This window comes from Athene noctua, chromosome 9 (assembly GCF_965140245.1).
Source record: "Athene noctua chromosome 9, bAthNoc1.hap1.1, whole genome shotgun sequence".
Classification (NCBI taxonomy): domain Eukaryota; kingdom Metazoa; phylum Chordata; class Aves; order Strigiformes; family Strigidae; genus Athene; species Athene noctua.
In genome coordinates this window covers 26,641,918-26,658,379 of record NC_134045.1, presented here as the reverse complement: position 1 = coordinate 26,658,379, position 16,462 = coordinate 26,641,918, and the positions used below count along the sequence as shown (strand labels likewise).

Below are 16,462 nucleotides of genomic sequence, written 5' to 3'. Positions count from 1 at the left end.
TCAAAGCCTCTTTCACCTCTCGGAAAAAGGCACCTTCTTAAAAGCAAATGTTTCCTAGTAACAGCTGATGGCGTCAGCTCGTTTTTAACAAAGGCTCAGCATGTGGCACTCTCTCAATAGCCGCCATATTCTATCAAAACTTGTTTTTGCATTAGGTTATTGTAACCCAAGGGGCAACTTCAGAATAGTGCAGACTTGGGGTGTTATTTACTAAATGAGCCTATATTTTTTAACTAGAGTCTTATTTTATAATGCTTTTATCTGCCAAGCTGACAGTGATCTACCAGCAGATGACAAAATATACAGCAGCTGAGCAGCAAGACCCAGTCTCAACCATTCCATACAAATTCTGGCCTCTGTTGTTAATAACTCTTCATTCTAGCCACCGTATTATGTTCTTAATTCAGTACTACTGGTATTTTAGCTGACCTCTTAAAGTGTGGTGACACACTCTGAAGTAAAGCCTTCGTGAACGAAAGTATGTAGGAAAAACCCAGAAACCCAAACACATCACTTACTTATCTAATTAAAACGAGCCAGCCATATTGTTCCCCTGGTTTTGCAACGACACAAGCAGATCATCTATTTTCTCAATATTCTGATTGGCTGCCATAGCTGCAGGGAGCGGAGAAGTCTCCGATATCTGCTGGGAGAGGAGCGTTGGCACCGCTGCTTGCCCTTCGCCCTGGGGCTGCCCCGGCTGACTGATGGCCATCAGCTCCTCGGGCAGCGGAGCTGGTCCAGAAGTCAGCAGCTGGCCACAGTCTGTTAAACAGAAAGGGAAGAACAAAGGACCATTTAAATTAACACATGCAGTGAATTAGCCAACTTTACATACATCCACACTGGCCATACAGCGTGTAGGAAGTTACACGCGCTTCTGCTCGCGAGCACCTCTGCTCGCTGCCCCGCGGGCAGGAGCAGAGCTCAGGGTGGGTGCACCCAGGGAATCCACGATCTGCACCACAACCCAACACTGTCAGCACCCAGAGGACAACACCTAGCTAGAAAAACAAAACGCATAACCTAAGTGTTGAATACGCCCATCCTTTGCCTGCCCTCATCACAGAGGCGTCTTTCTCAGCTCAGCCAAGGTATCCACTAGCTCCTTCCACCAATCTGCAGACTGTGCCTCGCCTCCTGCCATCAGCATCACCCCCGGCTCCGGGGGAGCCCTGGCTGCTACGCCCTGCCACGGCGCCCGGGCAGCAGCACAGAGCGAGCACACGCTACAGCTCCTGTCAGCCCTTTCCTAAGCTGTTGTCACCGCCCTCTGCATCTCTTACACCTGGAGCTTCACAGGCACGGGCGGCCCTGCACAGACAGATCAGAGATCAACGTCCCAAAGAACCTGCCACAGAGGCTACGTTCAGAGACGAGATACGGAAAAGTGCAGCCTTACGAAGCTAAAGGGGTCACAAATACACTTCAACAGACACTTCTCTGGACTACACAATTCAAAAATTGCTGCTCTCCTCCAACAGTGTGTGGAGAAAGCCACTGCATAAACTGTGGAAACCAAATGCAGCAAGAGAAAGATTAGTGGAGCTGTCTTAAAAGGGAATAAGCTTTTTTTTTTAAACACGTGCATACACATATTTGATATATTATTTGCATGTGGTGTTAATAATAGGTTAGATATATTTTATAGATACTTATTTCTATATAGACACACACACACAATTCTAAGGTGGTTTTGTCACATGCTGGTTGCCTTACACTTAGGATTAACAGGTATTTAAGCTAAGAGTTCTCATGCAAAATCAGCAACATTCAGAGCAACACTATGAGTACGTATATTCTCAACTGTAGTGCGACATTGCTTATTCCAGAATTATTTTTTTCTTTTAAATATCTGCAAATTGAACAATCATTGTCTTGTGGACTCCAATGAGTAGCTCTTCTAAACTGTAAACTCAGAATCGGGCATCTATCACTTACTGTTCTGAATGCCAAACAGGAAGATTCCTGATGTCTGCTGAGATGAAGCAGGAGAATTCTGCAGCTGGTTGATGGCACCTCCTGCTGTGTTGTGAAATAGAGCAGCCTGTTGCTGTGGGGGCGAAGCTGTTCCTTGCATCCCTGCCATGCTGTTCTGAGAAGAGTACATAGGGGACTGCTGCAGCTCTTGCTGGCTCATACTGTTCTGCAAGGCAGACATGGAAGCTGAGGAGATGAAGAGGGTGACCTGTTGCTCTTGAGAACTCGGTGACCCTTGGACCAGCTGAATCTGGGGTGAGTTATGGAAGATGGCTGGCTGCTGCGCTTCGGCCTGGCTGGATCCCGGGTTCTGAAGAGAAGACACTGTGGTCTGACTCTGGAATTGCATGGGCTGCTGCTCCTGGTTCATGGATGCCATGTTAGTCTGTGGATGAAAAATGGACTGGCCTTGTTGCTCCTGGTTGGTGACTGGGTTTTGATTTGGATTGAAAATCATGTTCTGCTTCTGAGAGGCAATTGTACTCATTGCATTTTGATTACTGAACATCATGTTCTGCTGTTGCTGCTGCTGCTGGTCTTGCGATGGAGGACTGCTCTGAATAGCAACTATCGAGTGCTGCGGCTGGAAGATTGCTCCCTGCTGGTTCTGGGGAATTGAACTGGACTGGATGGAGCCTAACGACACTTGAGACTGAAACAAACCCTGCTGAGCAGGCTGGGTCTGGGGCTGTTCTTGGGGAAGCATGGAACTCTGGATATGAGAGATCTGCGTCTGCTGTTGGAAGGAAGTCTGCTGCTCAGTGTTTGTTGCTGTCTGAAGAGGAGAAATGGAATTGGGGCTTGTAAAGAACGACATCTGCTCTTCCTGGGTCGCAGCGTTGCTCATTGAACTCTGGGAGAGGAACATGTTGGCAGACTGCTGGTCTTGAGGAACCGAAGAGCTCTGCAACACGCCCATGGCGCTCTGCGAGTGGAACATCGGGGGCTGCAGCTGGTCTGAGGAATTAGTACTGCTCTGGTTGTGGACAATGGAATTCGGGCTGTGAAAAAGAGAGCCTTGTGTTTCCTGTGATATATTCTGAGTATCACCAATAGGATTCTGAGAGTGAAAAAGCTGAGCTTGTGAATGTGGAGACTGCTGCATAAAGCTGCCCGACTGAATAGACATGATTTCTCCTCCTTGCTGGAACAGACCACCTCCTTGCTGCTGAGTTCCACTTGCCTGAACAGTCATCATGGTTTTAGTAGATGAAAAGAGATTAACTTGAGATTGACCTTCTCCACTATGCTGCATCTGAACCATGGTCTGAAATACAGTATTCTGCATCTGCTTACTCTGTCCTGAAGCCTCTTCTCCATCTGCAGAATTTGATGCCTGGAACATAGTAGGTCCGTTGTTGGAGACCTGCTGCTGAGCAGGAGGAGCAGTCTCACTTCCAGACACACCAGGAGATGAAGAGAATAACTCACACTGCATCTGCATGTCTTCGCTTGTGGATAACCCACTCATTATGTGAGAAGCCTGCTGGTAAACAGGGGACTGCTGGAGGGCTCCGTTCCCCGACGTTGTTGAAGAGAACAAATCAGACTGCATCTGCGTGGCAGCCTGGCAAATGTTCTGCTGGATGCCCATCACCATCGCTGCAGAAGTCTCCATCGCCTGCTGCTGCTGCTGCTGCTGCTGTTGCTGTTGATTGGACAACGTGTTTTCAGGCTGGGAGTGAACAGTTTCAGCTCGTCCAGGCAAAAGGTTCTCTGGTCTGGAATGGACAGCCGTGTCTGATGAGGAGAATATCCCAGGATTTACACTATTTTGTATCTGGCTAACTTGCTGAAAGATATCTGCATTTAGCTGATCTTGAACATCCTCACTGCTGTCTGAACCAGAAAATAAAACAGAAGACAACTGCTGTTGAGCTTCCAATACCTGTTGCACCAAGTCAACATTTCTGTTGCTGCCAGTGGCAGTGTTTGTTGGAAAATTTCCAGCTTGCAGTTGCTGTATAGTGTTCTGTAACTGACTCACGCCGCTCGCTGAGGAGAAAATACTTGATGAAATCTGCTGCTGCAATGCCTGTGCTGGCTCTGCGAGTGTCGACTGCTGCTGTTGTGATGCATCAGTTAATTGTGACAAAGTGACGACTGTGCCATCTGACTGCAAGACCTCCCTGGTTTGGGAATCTCTTGACTGGAACTGTGCGGCTTGCTGCAATAATGCATCACTGTTCTGCAGCTGACCCGGAGTAGAGACTGATGAAAAGCTACCAGGCTGGGAAATGTCCTGCGTTTGGATAGTCGTTAGTGTCTCTGGATTATACACCTTCGGCTGTATTTGCTGCTGGTTTTCATTTTCAGAAGGTAAATGGGAAGCAGAAGTTGATATGCCAGACATGCTGTTTTCCAATGTTTGTTGAGTTGGTCCAACCACATTTGAAGCCTGTGAAGAGCAATACATTAAGCAATTTTTAAGCTTTCTCAGGTCATGCTTATAATGTTTCCACCAATCCACGACATTCAGGAAAGATCAGATGGAAGATCTGATGGCTACAGTTCTCTCCACACATAACAAGTGGCTAGTGGTGAAAATGCTACTTCAAGGAAGGAGTTAAGGTACAACTGAATGAAAGCAATGCTAGGAAGTGATTACAATCATATTCTTACAGTAATTTACTAGTTCTGTGCCACGAGACAAGAAGAAATCATCATAGTGTCACTAATCAATCAAGCTGTTTGAATGCAGGAACAAGGTAAGGTACTTGCAAAGGAAACTGTTATTTTAATCATGCTCTGTGATCCTGTGTTTTGCCCGGACCCATCTCAGACATGACATTTTCCCTGTGTGTTCCTCTTCTCCATACTAGAACATGGACTGATGGATACATGTAACTAAGACCATTAAAGCTACTGTCTTCAGATCACAACCAAACTTACCTTGAAGACAGGGGGAGATCTTTTTTCTGCACTTACTTCCATTGGAGCCACATCTTCATTCTTAATCATACTGCTTGGCATGAGTGGAGTTATCAAGGCACTAGGAAGAATGTTCACCTTCTCCAGATTACAACCAGTGGCCTTCACTGCTGCAGCCACAAAGAAAAACAAAAGGAAGAAAAATATAAGGTTAACATTCACCATGCAAGGAGTGGGTTTCTAGTGGCAGCCTGCTTCCCATTTCATTTCTCAGCCCTGCTGTAAGAGCCCTCATCCTCGTGTAAGATGCTGATAGGCTGAGAGACCATTGCAAGCACCTCAATACTTCAAATAGCCCCAGAAAACCTGAACCCTTCAAAGGTTATTTTTAAGACTAACACCAATGTCATAGTTTTGTTTTTCTTGTTTTGTATCTTTTTAGGCCAGGACAACCATCCACCAACTGCTTAAACTAAAAACGTTAAATGTTATTTTCTGTCTTCGGCAATAAATTCTCAGCCACCAGTATGGCAACGGTTGTCAATGTACCCACAGCCAAATAAACTCCTTCCTGCTCGTTAATTCTCACGTTTGGGGTGGCTCCAGAAATCCAAGCCCCATGACCTGACGTGCTGGGCAGTGCTGCTGGCAGCACACGCAATTTGAGTGAGACTCTTCCAAAAGATGCCTGCTCCAGGACAGCTAGTCATACAGTGTATTTAAAGGCAGCAGGCAGCATTTTCCTATACCACAGTCACAGTTTGGAACCTTTTCTCTTCTGTGTGCTTAATCACGCTGTACTCATGAGAAACAATTAAAAAAAGTATGTAACTAAAAAAAAAATCCCAGTGATATACAGATTATATTCTAGCGATGGTATGTTTGTTCACAGTGAAATATTTGGGTGGAAGAATGAAAAAAAAGTACTGAGATTAATAATGAAAAAGAAGCTTCAAAAGCAGAGAAAGTTGGTTTTGTCTTTAACCTTGTTTTTGTAATACACTTAGTTTAGAACTTCTGAATAGTGACCATCTTATCGAGGCATACACACCCTCTTACCCTTTTCTCCCAAAGCTGGAAACTGAAGCCATCATTAACCACTTCAAAACAACACTCCACACTACCCCAGTGTTAGAAGGCAAAGACCTGAACTACACGGTTGTGCAGACACCCCATCCTCCTCAGGTTTAACACAACAGCTTCAAATTACACTTTTGTTGTCCTGAAACCTAACTTGCCATCAAAGTCCGTCAAATCTACAGACACTTAAAACGTTACAGCTAAGAATCTGTAATGGCTTTGGGAAGCCACGTTTTGGTTTTTTACATATGCAGATGTTATAGAAATTATTTTAAGGACTATTCACAGATACCCGAGACAAAGATTAAAAGTGCCTGTGACAGGAAGAGCAAGGCTCAATACCTAACTGGGCATGTCCCTGGCAGCAACAGCCCCTTCTGCCTGGCCAGGGCTGCTGGAAATGAGGCCACTTAAGAAGTTATGAATTCTAGGATTTTGCTCCCAGTGAAAGGAAACAGGAAGGAAGGAGCATCCCCCTGGATCTCCACCTGGCCTTATCATTTCAGAACAGTGAGGAAGGACGGGCCAGGACATAGGCAGAGACAAAGTGCATAAACAAAATTGTCCGACCTCTGGTTCATGATCAGCCTAGAGCAGAAGAGGTACAGGAATGAACCGTCAGAAATAGGTGGGTAGCAGAAAACCCACACAAGAAAGTAAGTTAAGGTTTATTGCATAAATTAAATGGAGGACACAAAGCAATGGAAATAGCACACCGAGTTGTTATGAGCTGCTGTTCTCCTGAAGCAGCTGGCACCTGCCCTTGGTTAAGCCTCCACACTACATTAGATGGATGTCAGGCTTGCCCTATTAGTTATTATCTTCCTCATCTTTTTAATCTTGCTACTAGAAGTCTTACCAGACCTTTTATCAGCTTGTTTCATTGCCCAAAATATTTTTGCATATTTCTCCCCCAAATATTCTCTGCAGGTTTAAACTCATCATATCTTGTATTATCCTCTCTCACAAGTTGTAAAATCAACTCGTAAATACATCCCCTGCCAAGACCAAGCTATTAACTTCAAACATGAGCTTCATGATTTTAACCTGAAGCCATGGATTCCTATCAAACTTGTGATCACATTGTTAATTTGCTTATCTTTCAACCTGCTTTCACCAGAGCAGGCTATGGAAATTTCCATTAACCTTTGTGCACTACCATAGTTTTAGCAGTCAACTAACAAACATTTCCTTCCTCTACTTTATTTCAATATCGGAAGGATCAATTCACTTCACACTTAAAAACCAGGCAAACCTAAAACTTGGTCCCTCGGAACAAAATTACAAACTTCGCAAGAACAGAATGGTCAGGGGAAAAAAAACACCTCACTGAAAGGAATAAGTTGAAATGGCCAGAATGAACATTCTTAACTAGAGCCACTGGGCAGCTTTCGAAAAATACCACGTTGGCACGTTCGTGTTTTTCAGCACTTGGTTCTTCCCCACCACTACCTTTATATGTGTTTTTGCTTAAATTAACACTACACCGTTTCTAAAACCTTTGTATTAACTGTAATCTTAGGCTTCTTTCTTTTTATTTCTTCACATTAAATGAAGATTAGACTGCAGGGCCTAAGCATGAAAAACAAATTTTTAATTTTTTTTTTTTTTATACAAGATTTTTGTTCTATACCAGCTCACGTTAAAATATACTTAAAGGAATACTGTTAGAAAGTAAGATACTCAGAATCAAAAAACAAACCTCACTGTAAGAATATGGCCAGATTTTATAAGCACAGACTTATCTTCACAGGACATCTGATTCATTCCTCCAAATTCGGGTAGGAATTTGTAGTTAAATTATTAACAACAATGATAAGAATCAATTTAGTACCTTTTATAGCCTCTTCAAAAGAACAATGTTGGGCTGGGCTGGAGATTTCCTTCTTCACATTAACATTCAGAGTACCAGCTGCTGAGACAAAACACATTGAGAACTTCCTTATGTTAAAACAACAAACAAGCAAAAAACCCAAAGCAAACCAAAACAGTTACTTATACCTTAAAGAAATTGAGGTTCTTTGAAACCCACACAAACTTTTGCACTGTGTATTGTAATATAGATAAATAAACAAACAAAAATACATCATATGGTCAAACTTCAGCTTTCCTCAGGATAAAGCTTGGTGCTGTTTTCTGATTGTATTTGGTGCACTATATGTAATATGTCTACTTTTTCCTCTGCTCAGCTTCATTTTGAACCTTTTGCTAGAAATAGATGCTGCTTTACAAGAACAGCTGCCTCCATGCAGCTGAAATTTGAGATACTTGCCACATAAATGAGAAAAGTCAAGCCTGTAGAGTTTAGTATTTAACAGAGCAAACCTCGCCAGCAAGAGGAGTTTGTAAAGATTCATGTTACTTAATATTTCTGTTATATGGACTAAATACTACAAAATCAGAAACGAGATGCTGAGCAGGTGAAACGGCCCATTCCTTCCTCCAGTTTTCTATTTTACATACATGTATCTGGAGTGTACGTAAATGGTTGCACATCATGTGATCTTCCAGCATTGGTCACCACGTATATTCCCACAGAAACAGCTGAGGTTATTTGCTGGTCGTGATATGGTGGCACCTTCACAATAAGGTGATTCTGCAATGCAAAAATAATTAAAAAAACCCATCCCATTAGAAACTTTGTTGTTATTGACCTTAATTGTCTTGACGTCCATCAAAACAGAGAAAAAGACTGATAAAAGCCCATAAAAACCAGAGGCATTGGGGAAAACGTGATCAAGTTACACTTTCAGTTAACTGATAATAACTAGTGCTAGAAGGAAGATTTGAATAATCTGCCTGTTCTGATGCTCAGTGGCGACTTACAGCTCAACTGGAAGGAGCAGAAAGGAAAGATGTATGAAGTGCAGGACTTCAAACACAAGCTCATGCCTAACATGCCTTACTGAACTGCAATCAGTTTGCCATCAGATTCTGCTGGACTGAGCCACGTCACCGTTCTGCTGAATCAGGCCTTTGTATTCCGTGTGAACAGATGGAGGATGCAGTTTCATGTTACACTTAAGCAGATTTAACACTGAGCAGACATCAAAAAATAGGCCTGCAATCATTCACCAACAGGAATAGCACCGAGGGAGCCGGCTACCCCCCAACTGCCTGTCTATCCCCCCTGGGAGTGAGAAATCCTTCCTACCAGTGCACACCCAGACTACTGCCTTCGGAGGTGGCAGCAAGGTGGCATTTGTCAGATGTCGCATCGAATTAATTTCTCTGATTTCAATCCAACAGTCCATAAAGACACTTACTCGTGTCAAAAAGAATAAACAAATACTTTGTAAAATATTTCAGAGTGGACCAGAAGTTCAGCCAGGTGTAAAGCCTATGGTGTACACACCATCTATTTCCACTCAGTAGTGATCTAACATGTCCTTAGGAAAGCTACTGGAAAAATTGTATTAGGCCCTTTAATTCCACCGACTGCAAGGACAAAGGCTTCTCACCAGGTCTGTACAGCACGCTCCTACTGCGGTATCAAAGTTGTCAATTAGAGATGGAACAATTATACTTGTGTAAACCCAAAACAATGACATTCTACCACTTTCATTACTTACTTGAAGAAAAGAAATATTATTTCTAGAAATGCACAGGAAAAGGGAAAGGCTTATTCAGTTTTTCTTTGAAAACCAGTCTTTTTTATTTATTAAAATGTTGTAGTAGTAGTAATAATAATAATAATAATAGAGAAGTACCTGATGAAATAATTCCATGTCTATTTCAGCTTCTGCCTTCCAAGAATTCTCATCTAAATAAAAGTTAAAATGCATTAAGTATTGCACATCCATGTAAAGCAATTTATTTTAGTGACTTTGATTCTGGTTCTCAGTTTGCTCTCTACAACTAAAACTACCAACCAATGGAAACCCAAACATCATGCTCTCTTCAGCACCCCAAGCCATTACTGCTTTCACACTAACCAGAAACATTCTCTTGAAAAATCACTTTTGTTCCCTTTAGAAAGTTCTTGCCAATCAGAAAAACTTCCTCTTCACCCTTCACTGAACAACTGTGCAGGCTTTTCTTTAGGATCTCTGGAACTCCTGCGGGTTGAGCTGCAATTGAAAAACCACATAGTTCAAAATCAAGAAAACATCAACAGCCAAAACAAAAAGCTTTTACTCATTTATAAATTAAAACACAAAATAATTCCTGAGCTTCTCCCTTTACTATATCATTCATGACAAAGCCTGTCAGAAGATAACTTTCTATTATTTCCTCACTAAATGTAATGATCTCATAAAAATCACTCTTTGCTAAGTGATCCGCTAATAATCTTTTCCCTTTTCTCCTGCATTTATTAAACCTTCAAAACAAAACTTCCTGTTTGAACTGAAGCTCAGCCAGTGTTCAGGAGAGAAGAAAATTTGGTTCTTTAATTCCCTGACCCAGAGAACGATAAACAAAGGCATTGGCCCTTAGATACACCCAAAACAGACCTTCAAATTTATCCTTAAGCTCATCAGACTTTTACGAAGCTTATGTTCTTCTGCTATGCAAAAGGAAGAAGTAATGCCCATATTCCCCATTGTTTTTACACTTTTTTTTTTTTTTAAATGACATAGCTTTCTGGCTGGTGCAGGAACTAACCCAGGGCTTTGGGCAACCTGGGCTAGCGGAAGGTGTCCCTGCCCATGGCGAGGGGTTGGGACTGGATGAGCTTTAAGATCCCTTCCAACCCCAACCAGTCTAGCATTCTATGACTTTCTAGACCTACAGACTTCAGCTAACACAAATCCTTGCAAGAGTCACACCTCTGCAGTCGGGGATTACAGCAATCTGTATCCTATAAACGAGCAAAGAGAACACGGCTTACAGCTACACACCCCTGGAAAGCTCTGCCTCCCCGTCAGGGACTCAGATGAGGATTTATGTAACACATTACAAATTGGCTTTGCTGCAAACTACTTCTGTGCTTCTTAAAGCATAAAACAAGACCATGTGTGTTAAATGAAAATGAGAAAAGAATTTAAACATAAACATTTTAAATTAATGTATTTTGAGTTTGTTGCATTTAATAGGTTATAAAATAATTCCAGTTTCTAACACAGGTTTCTCAGCCACCTTTTCTATTCACCATAAAATCCTAGTGGCATAAGCTTGTGCTTTGCACCTACGTGGCTCACTTTTAGCGTTTAATAACTCCGGGCTTACTAGATAGAGGACCATACATAGTGTAACACTCCAAATTATTTAATGACCTTTCCGAAAGGATTTTTCTATGACTGTTGCAGCAGGTTCCCAGGCAACCATTACACAGCTACTAAATATGCTCAAGGCACATGAACTTCTGAAAAGAGTAACTGGATTTTGGTTTGCTAACAAGTTAACAAAGCCTATTTAAAACATAGACCTTAAATAAAGAGACTGCATCTACTTCATGTCTTTCCTATGGTTTCAGGAACATTATTGCCAATTTGACAGAAATATTAGTTATAAACCACAACACAATTGGGCTTTGAGGAGTGAAAACGGAAGCTGTGTAAGAAGGTACATTACACATCTGTAGTAAGATACAGCAAACAAATCAGATGTAATGTGCTCAAGGAGATGATTTATATAAACAAATAATAAACAACAAAGTTTGACGCCATACTGATTCAGCCAGCACACATGTACCAGCTCTGTTTGGCTGGCTAAGGTCTACCACAACTCACCATGACTTCAGAGGGAGTCAAGACAGCTGAAGCACGGAATCCCAGAAAGCAAGCCTGGAAAAAGCCTCCAGAATTCCCCTCTCAACCTTCGCATTATGAACAGTTTTACCCACATCATTCCTCAAAGACGCAAGTCTAACCAGAGTACTTTGTTTCTTTGTTTTAAGACTTCCAGCAATGGAGATGCTATAAATTCCTGGGCAATCTCAGCTACTTACACAGTTAGGAAGATTGTCTTACCAACTGACCAAAACTCAGCTTGCTAAAAATAGAAACTAAACCAATTCACTCCTTACTGTAATTTTTTTAGAACTTCAGAACTTCTATTTCCTTCTTCCGTTTTTTCTAATGTCCCTTAGCATGTCCTCCTTCTCACACACTCGGCTTTTTACTCACTGCCCATATCTCAAAACATTGCTACTAATGCTACGGGTATAAATGGATGCAGTCAACAAACAGAGACTAAAGACTACAAGGAACCCTCATAAACCCACACTGGAATGGCCTTACCAACAAGCTAAGTAGGAAGGTGCATCAAATCCAGCGTTTTTTGCTAAACAGACTCTTTTAAAATTGGTCTCTAAAGCATCACAGACTCTCAGCTTCTACTTACAACAGCAAGTTTCGGACTGTTGGGTGTTTACGAAAAGTCCAGGTGATTTCCGTTCCCATTTCTGCTATGATTTAGATAATTGTATCTGATGTTAATGATACAAACAAAAGGTACAGAGAAATAGCTTTTGGAGATTTTATAGAAAATGTTTTTTTCTTAAATCTGAAAATTATTATCAAATACTACTACTGACTGGAATAGAGCTACAGACACAACTGTATTTCTAGAAAATGTACTTATGTATTTTCCAACAACATAAATGCATAAATCCAAGAACTCTACCAGTTTTTAAAACACTGGAAAGGGAAAGATTTAGCAAAAAGTTGCAGATGGAGGAAAAAAAAAAACCAGACAGGACCACCTCAAGCTGACCCTTCTGGAAGAGCACCCCAAGCATTCAACTACTGCCTAAAGCACAGAACATGGCTGAAGAGGAGAGTCCTCCCCTGCACCAGCAGTGACACAACTTTGGTCACCAGCCCTTTGGGGTTCCCGCGGGGCTCCTGCTCGCCCCGAGTCTCGCAAAGGGATTCTCTGGGGGATCGCCTGTTGCCTGCGGCACTGGAACCGCATGGTGGTATCAGATGTGGAAGCTCACGTGTTTCTAATTATCTCCTCTTCCAATCTGCTCTTTTGCTGGCAACAAAGCTGCAGTTTCTGATGAGTTGAATAGGAGCCCTGACACAATAAGTACTGACAGTGTTTAGAAAAAAAAAAACAAAACACCACCAAAAAACAATAACTTTTTATACAATGGAAAGAGCACAACACAAGCGCCCGGGAGTTGCGTAATCATACTCTGCTCCACGCATGGAGGAAAAGGGCTCCTGTCTTGTTCACCAAGAAGCATCAGTAACCCACCAACAGCTGCATTAAACACATTTCTCTATCTTTTCTCTCTGACAGACCAGCAGAATTCCCAGTAACTGTCACAGCAGCGGTCACAGGCACAGGCAGCCCCTGGGGTACTGCAGCCTGCCCCGGTTTCCTTTGCCCCGCGTTCAGGATAACCTCCGCAGCTGATGCAGCACCTCAGGGCTACACAGAGCATCGCAGTGAAGAGCCCCAACAAGTTTCATTCTTGAACTGAACCAGAACAGACTCGGCCTCTGGCCCAAAAAACTACCACAACTGCAAAGAGCCACGTGTACTGACTTATTACAAGTCTTTTCTATGGCTGAGGGGTGACCCATGAACGTGACAATACAGAAGAGATTAAAACCTGTGTCAAAAGTCATACAGTAAGTCCAAAGCAATCATGACAAAAATTCTGACCTTTTAAAAGGCAAAAATTCATTTAATAAAAGTTATAACTACTTTTAAATACTAGTCAGTGATTTGACTAACACACCACCCCAAATAAAAAATCAATCCACTTGAGCTCAGGCATAGCAATTCTGAAATAATCACAGATTAACACTGTTTTTTTCTTTTCCCCAATGCATTTTACAGCAATCACACTGAAATCTAAAGTCTTCTAATACCAACTTTTTATTTTGATACTTACTGCACAAAATTGGGGAAGAGGGTGTCTGAAGAGTCAAAGTTGAACCATCTTTGCGAGTGATGTTAACACGAAATACCAGCCTAGCACGTGTGCTTTTTTTCTTGGAACCAGCAATCCCTATCCTAGCTTCAACATCAGCATTTCTCAGCTTCAGTATTCCCACGCAATCAACCCTAACAACACAAAACAGTTGAGAGTTTAATAGAGTGTAGTAAGTTCAGTCTCTTTAATAATCTTTTGACTAGTTACACAAGCACCAAAGTTTAAACTCTTCAAGTAATTACTGAACTATTATAATTTTTTTTTTATTTACAAGAAATCTGTATATGACCTTTCTCATTATATAGCCCAGTTTTCAACTCATCCCTACATAATTGGCATCATGAATCATGGGAGGAAGGAATATGAAAGTAGTAGAAATAAAACAGAAAATGCAGTGTGACAAATTCCAGTAAGCATCCAATTCATAATCACAGATCTTCATTCTTCCATTCCTGGGGCTAGATCTGGATTTGTAGGATTATTACTACAGAATATTCTGCATTCACTTAAAGCAGTAGTAGAAGAAAACTTACTGTAGTCATATTATTTTTTATGCTCAGTGGAACTGGGAAGTGATAGATACGTCACACCATAACTGGTCCTACGGGAAATGTATACAGGGCCAGGGTGAGAGTGTGACGCAGCGCTAACTTTCAGAAAGACACACTAGATCCAACACGATTTCAAGCAAAAAACACGCCAACAAAACCCAGACACAGCCTGATGAGTTAAGAAGAATACTGTAAATTTACCAGAATCTTGGGCCCCACATCCGAGAAGTACAGGGACCATCTGATATCTAGTTTGAGAACCAATTTTTGTGCTGGGTTGGGGCCAACAAGCAGCAGCCAGGGAGCAGAGAGGGGGGCTGGAGTGTGATTCAGAAGGTGGCACCAGCATTACCATCAACAGAGAGGTGCTACAGCATCACTGAAATACTAGGAAGATTTATTTTGAGGCATCAAGATAGCTTTTGAGAAAACAGGCTAGGCAAAACTTTTCTTCCTAGATAATTCCAAATTCATCTTTCTAGTATCTCCATTATTTATGTGGTTTTACTTGAGGACAATTATAAAATTACTCCTTAAGAGTAGTTTCCAAACTTATCATGGGAATATATTTTATATTTAAAAAATCAAATTGATTCAGCCTATAGTAAGCTGTATTATCCTGCTTAAGTGGGCACTAAGTTGAAGAAACGCTTCTTCTCTTGAAACAAGGCAAGCTTCTACGTAAAGAGTGGCAACTTTCAAACAGATACCCATTAAAAAAAAAGATGTTCTGCTGAAAAGAATACTTTGAAAGAAGATCACTTGCCTTCTATGTACTAAGATACATGTGAAAAGCTCATCAGGGAACTGCTTGTATCCCAAGTTCCCTGAGACCCAAACCACTCAGGCAGACGCGGCCACTTGCTCAAGACTCTCCCGCAGTTCCCAGCTGCCCTCGGCCAGAGCATGACCCCTCCGTGCCGTGCCCGAGGCTCCGGCCCCCGCACAGGGCCCAAAGCACCAGCGTCCCATGACAAAGGACTGGCTGGGGGAAATGACAGAAATGGCACGAGCAAAGCAGGAGAGAAAAGCGTTTAGCCTCCCTGTCCACAGCTCCCAGCCTCCTGGGCCTAAAGGGATACGAAGATCCCAGAATTCTCCTTCCCTCCTCTGATCAGCAATCCTGTACTTGGTGAAAGACAAGGTGACCAGCTCATCGCTTACAGAATCCTTGAATATGCACATTATTGATCAAACAGAACATGAAACTAAGGTACCAAAACTAATTAATAAAGTTTAAGGAAGACCAGATTATGCATTAAGTATAATAAACAAACTGAGAATGCGATTTTAAAGTTTTTCTTCTACACGCAGCTTCATTAAGTGTCTGGTGAGTGCCAAGACAATAAGACTTTTAACTACTAACCGATCAAAAAAGGTAAATCTGTTTCTGAAAAGTGAATAAATGAAAATAATTTTTTAAAAAAGCTACTCACGCAAGTGTCATGTTGTTGCTTGGGTCCAGTCCAACCTCAATGACAGTAGTCCCCTCTATATCCACCTCTTTACAGGGAGTCGTGTTTCTCCCAGTCACTCTGCAGGCCTGGTAGAACCCGTGTGGCTTCACTCGCCCGGAGTCGTTACCCACGAATACCTGCAGCACCACTGGCTCGTTGTGACCTTCCAGCTGCAACAGGGCAACACACATTAAATATTTCAATTGGCCTCTTAATTAAAACAGAAAACATCTTATGTAGCTGAATTTGAAGTGAATCTGCTCCCAGTGTTGCTGGGAACAATCCTAAGGAAAGCAGGAATAAAAAAAATTTTCATCTAGTTTATAAAAACAAGGTTAATATTTTTATTTTTTTTTCTTTTTAATGGAAGAACAAATGACAAGTCAGTCATTTAATAAACAGGTGAAATTACTTTTTTTAAAAGTTATTATTAATATTTTGGTTTTAAACCGGCTTAAATCCTATCTATCTTCTCACAGAATTATCTCAACTCTAACTTTCCGATCTCTTATCACCCCTTACTCTCAGCCCAGCTGTGACTGTTTCCCCATCCCTCCCCAGGATCCTCCTTCCCCACCAGCATCTCCATCCACCAGTCAGCTGAGAAAGAACATTTGCTGTGGCCGGTCCCAGAGCTGACCAGCCTGTGTTGGTCAGGACGGGCACGCCGATCCATCAATTCACACACG

General features: G+C 42.0%; 1 protein-coding gene across 7 annotated transcripts in view; it reads right to left on the bottom strand.

The window, feature by feature from the left end:
* NFAT5 (nuclear factor of activated T cells 5) overlaps window positions 1–16,462 on the bottom strand; it is a 71,467-nt gene that overhangs the window by 7,558 nt on the left and 47,447 nt on the right. For 2 of the 7 annotated variants that reach the window (XM_074913629.1, XM_074913636.1), the window contains 9 exons: window positions 15,753–15,943; window positions 13,724–13,896; window positions 9,867–10,001; window positions 9,642–9,694; window positions 8,395–8,527; window positions 7,766–7,846; window positions 4,873–5,021; window positions 1,942–4,378; window positions 519–765 (listed from right to left, as the gene is read on the bottom strand). In XM_074913629.1, coding sequence (XP_074769730.1) covers window positions 527–765; window positions 1,942–4,378; window positions 4,873–5,021; window positions 7,766–7,846; window positions 8,395–8,527; window positions 9,642–9,694; window positions 9,867–10,001; window positions 13,724–13,896; window positions 15,753–15,943 — 3,591 coding nt within the window. In that variant the 3' untranslated portion in view covers window positions 519–526. The remainder of the gene's footprint in view (window positions 1–518; window positions 766–1,941; window positions 4,379–4,872; window positions 5,022–7,765; window positions 7,847–8,394; window positions 8,528–9,641; window positions 9,695–9,866; window positions 10,002–13,723; window positions 13,897–15,752; window positions 15,944–16,462) is intronic. The other 5 variants (XM_074913633.1, XM_074913632.1, XM_074913635.1 and 2 more) reach the window with 5 other exon arrangements.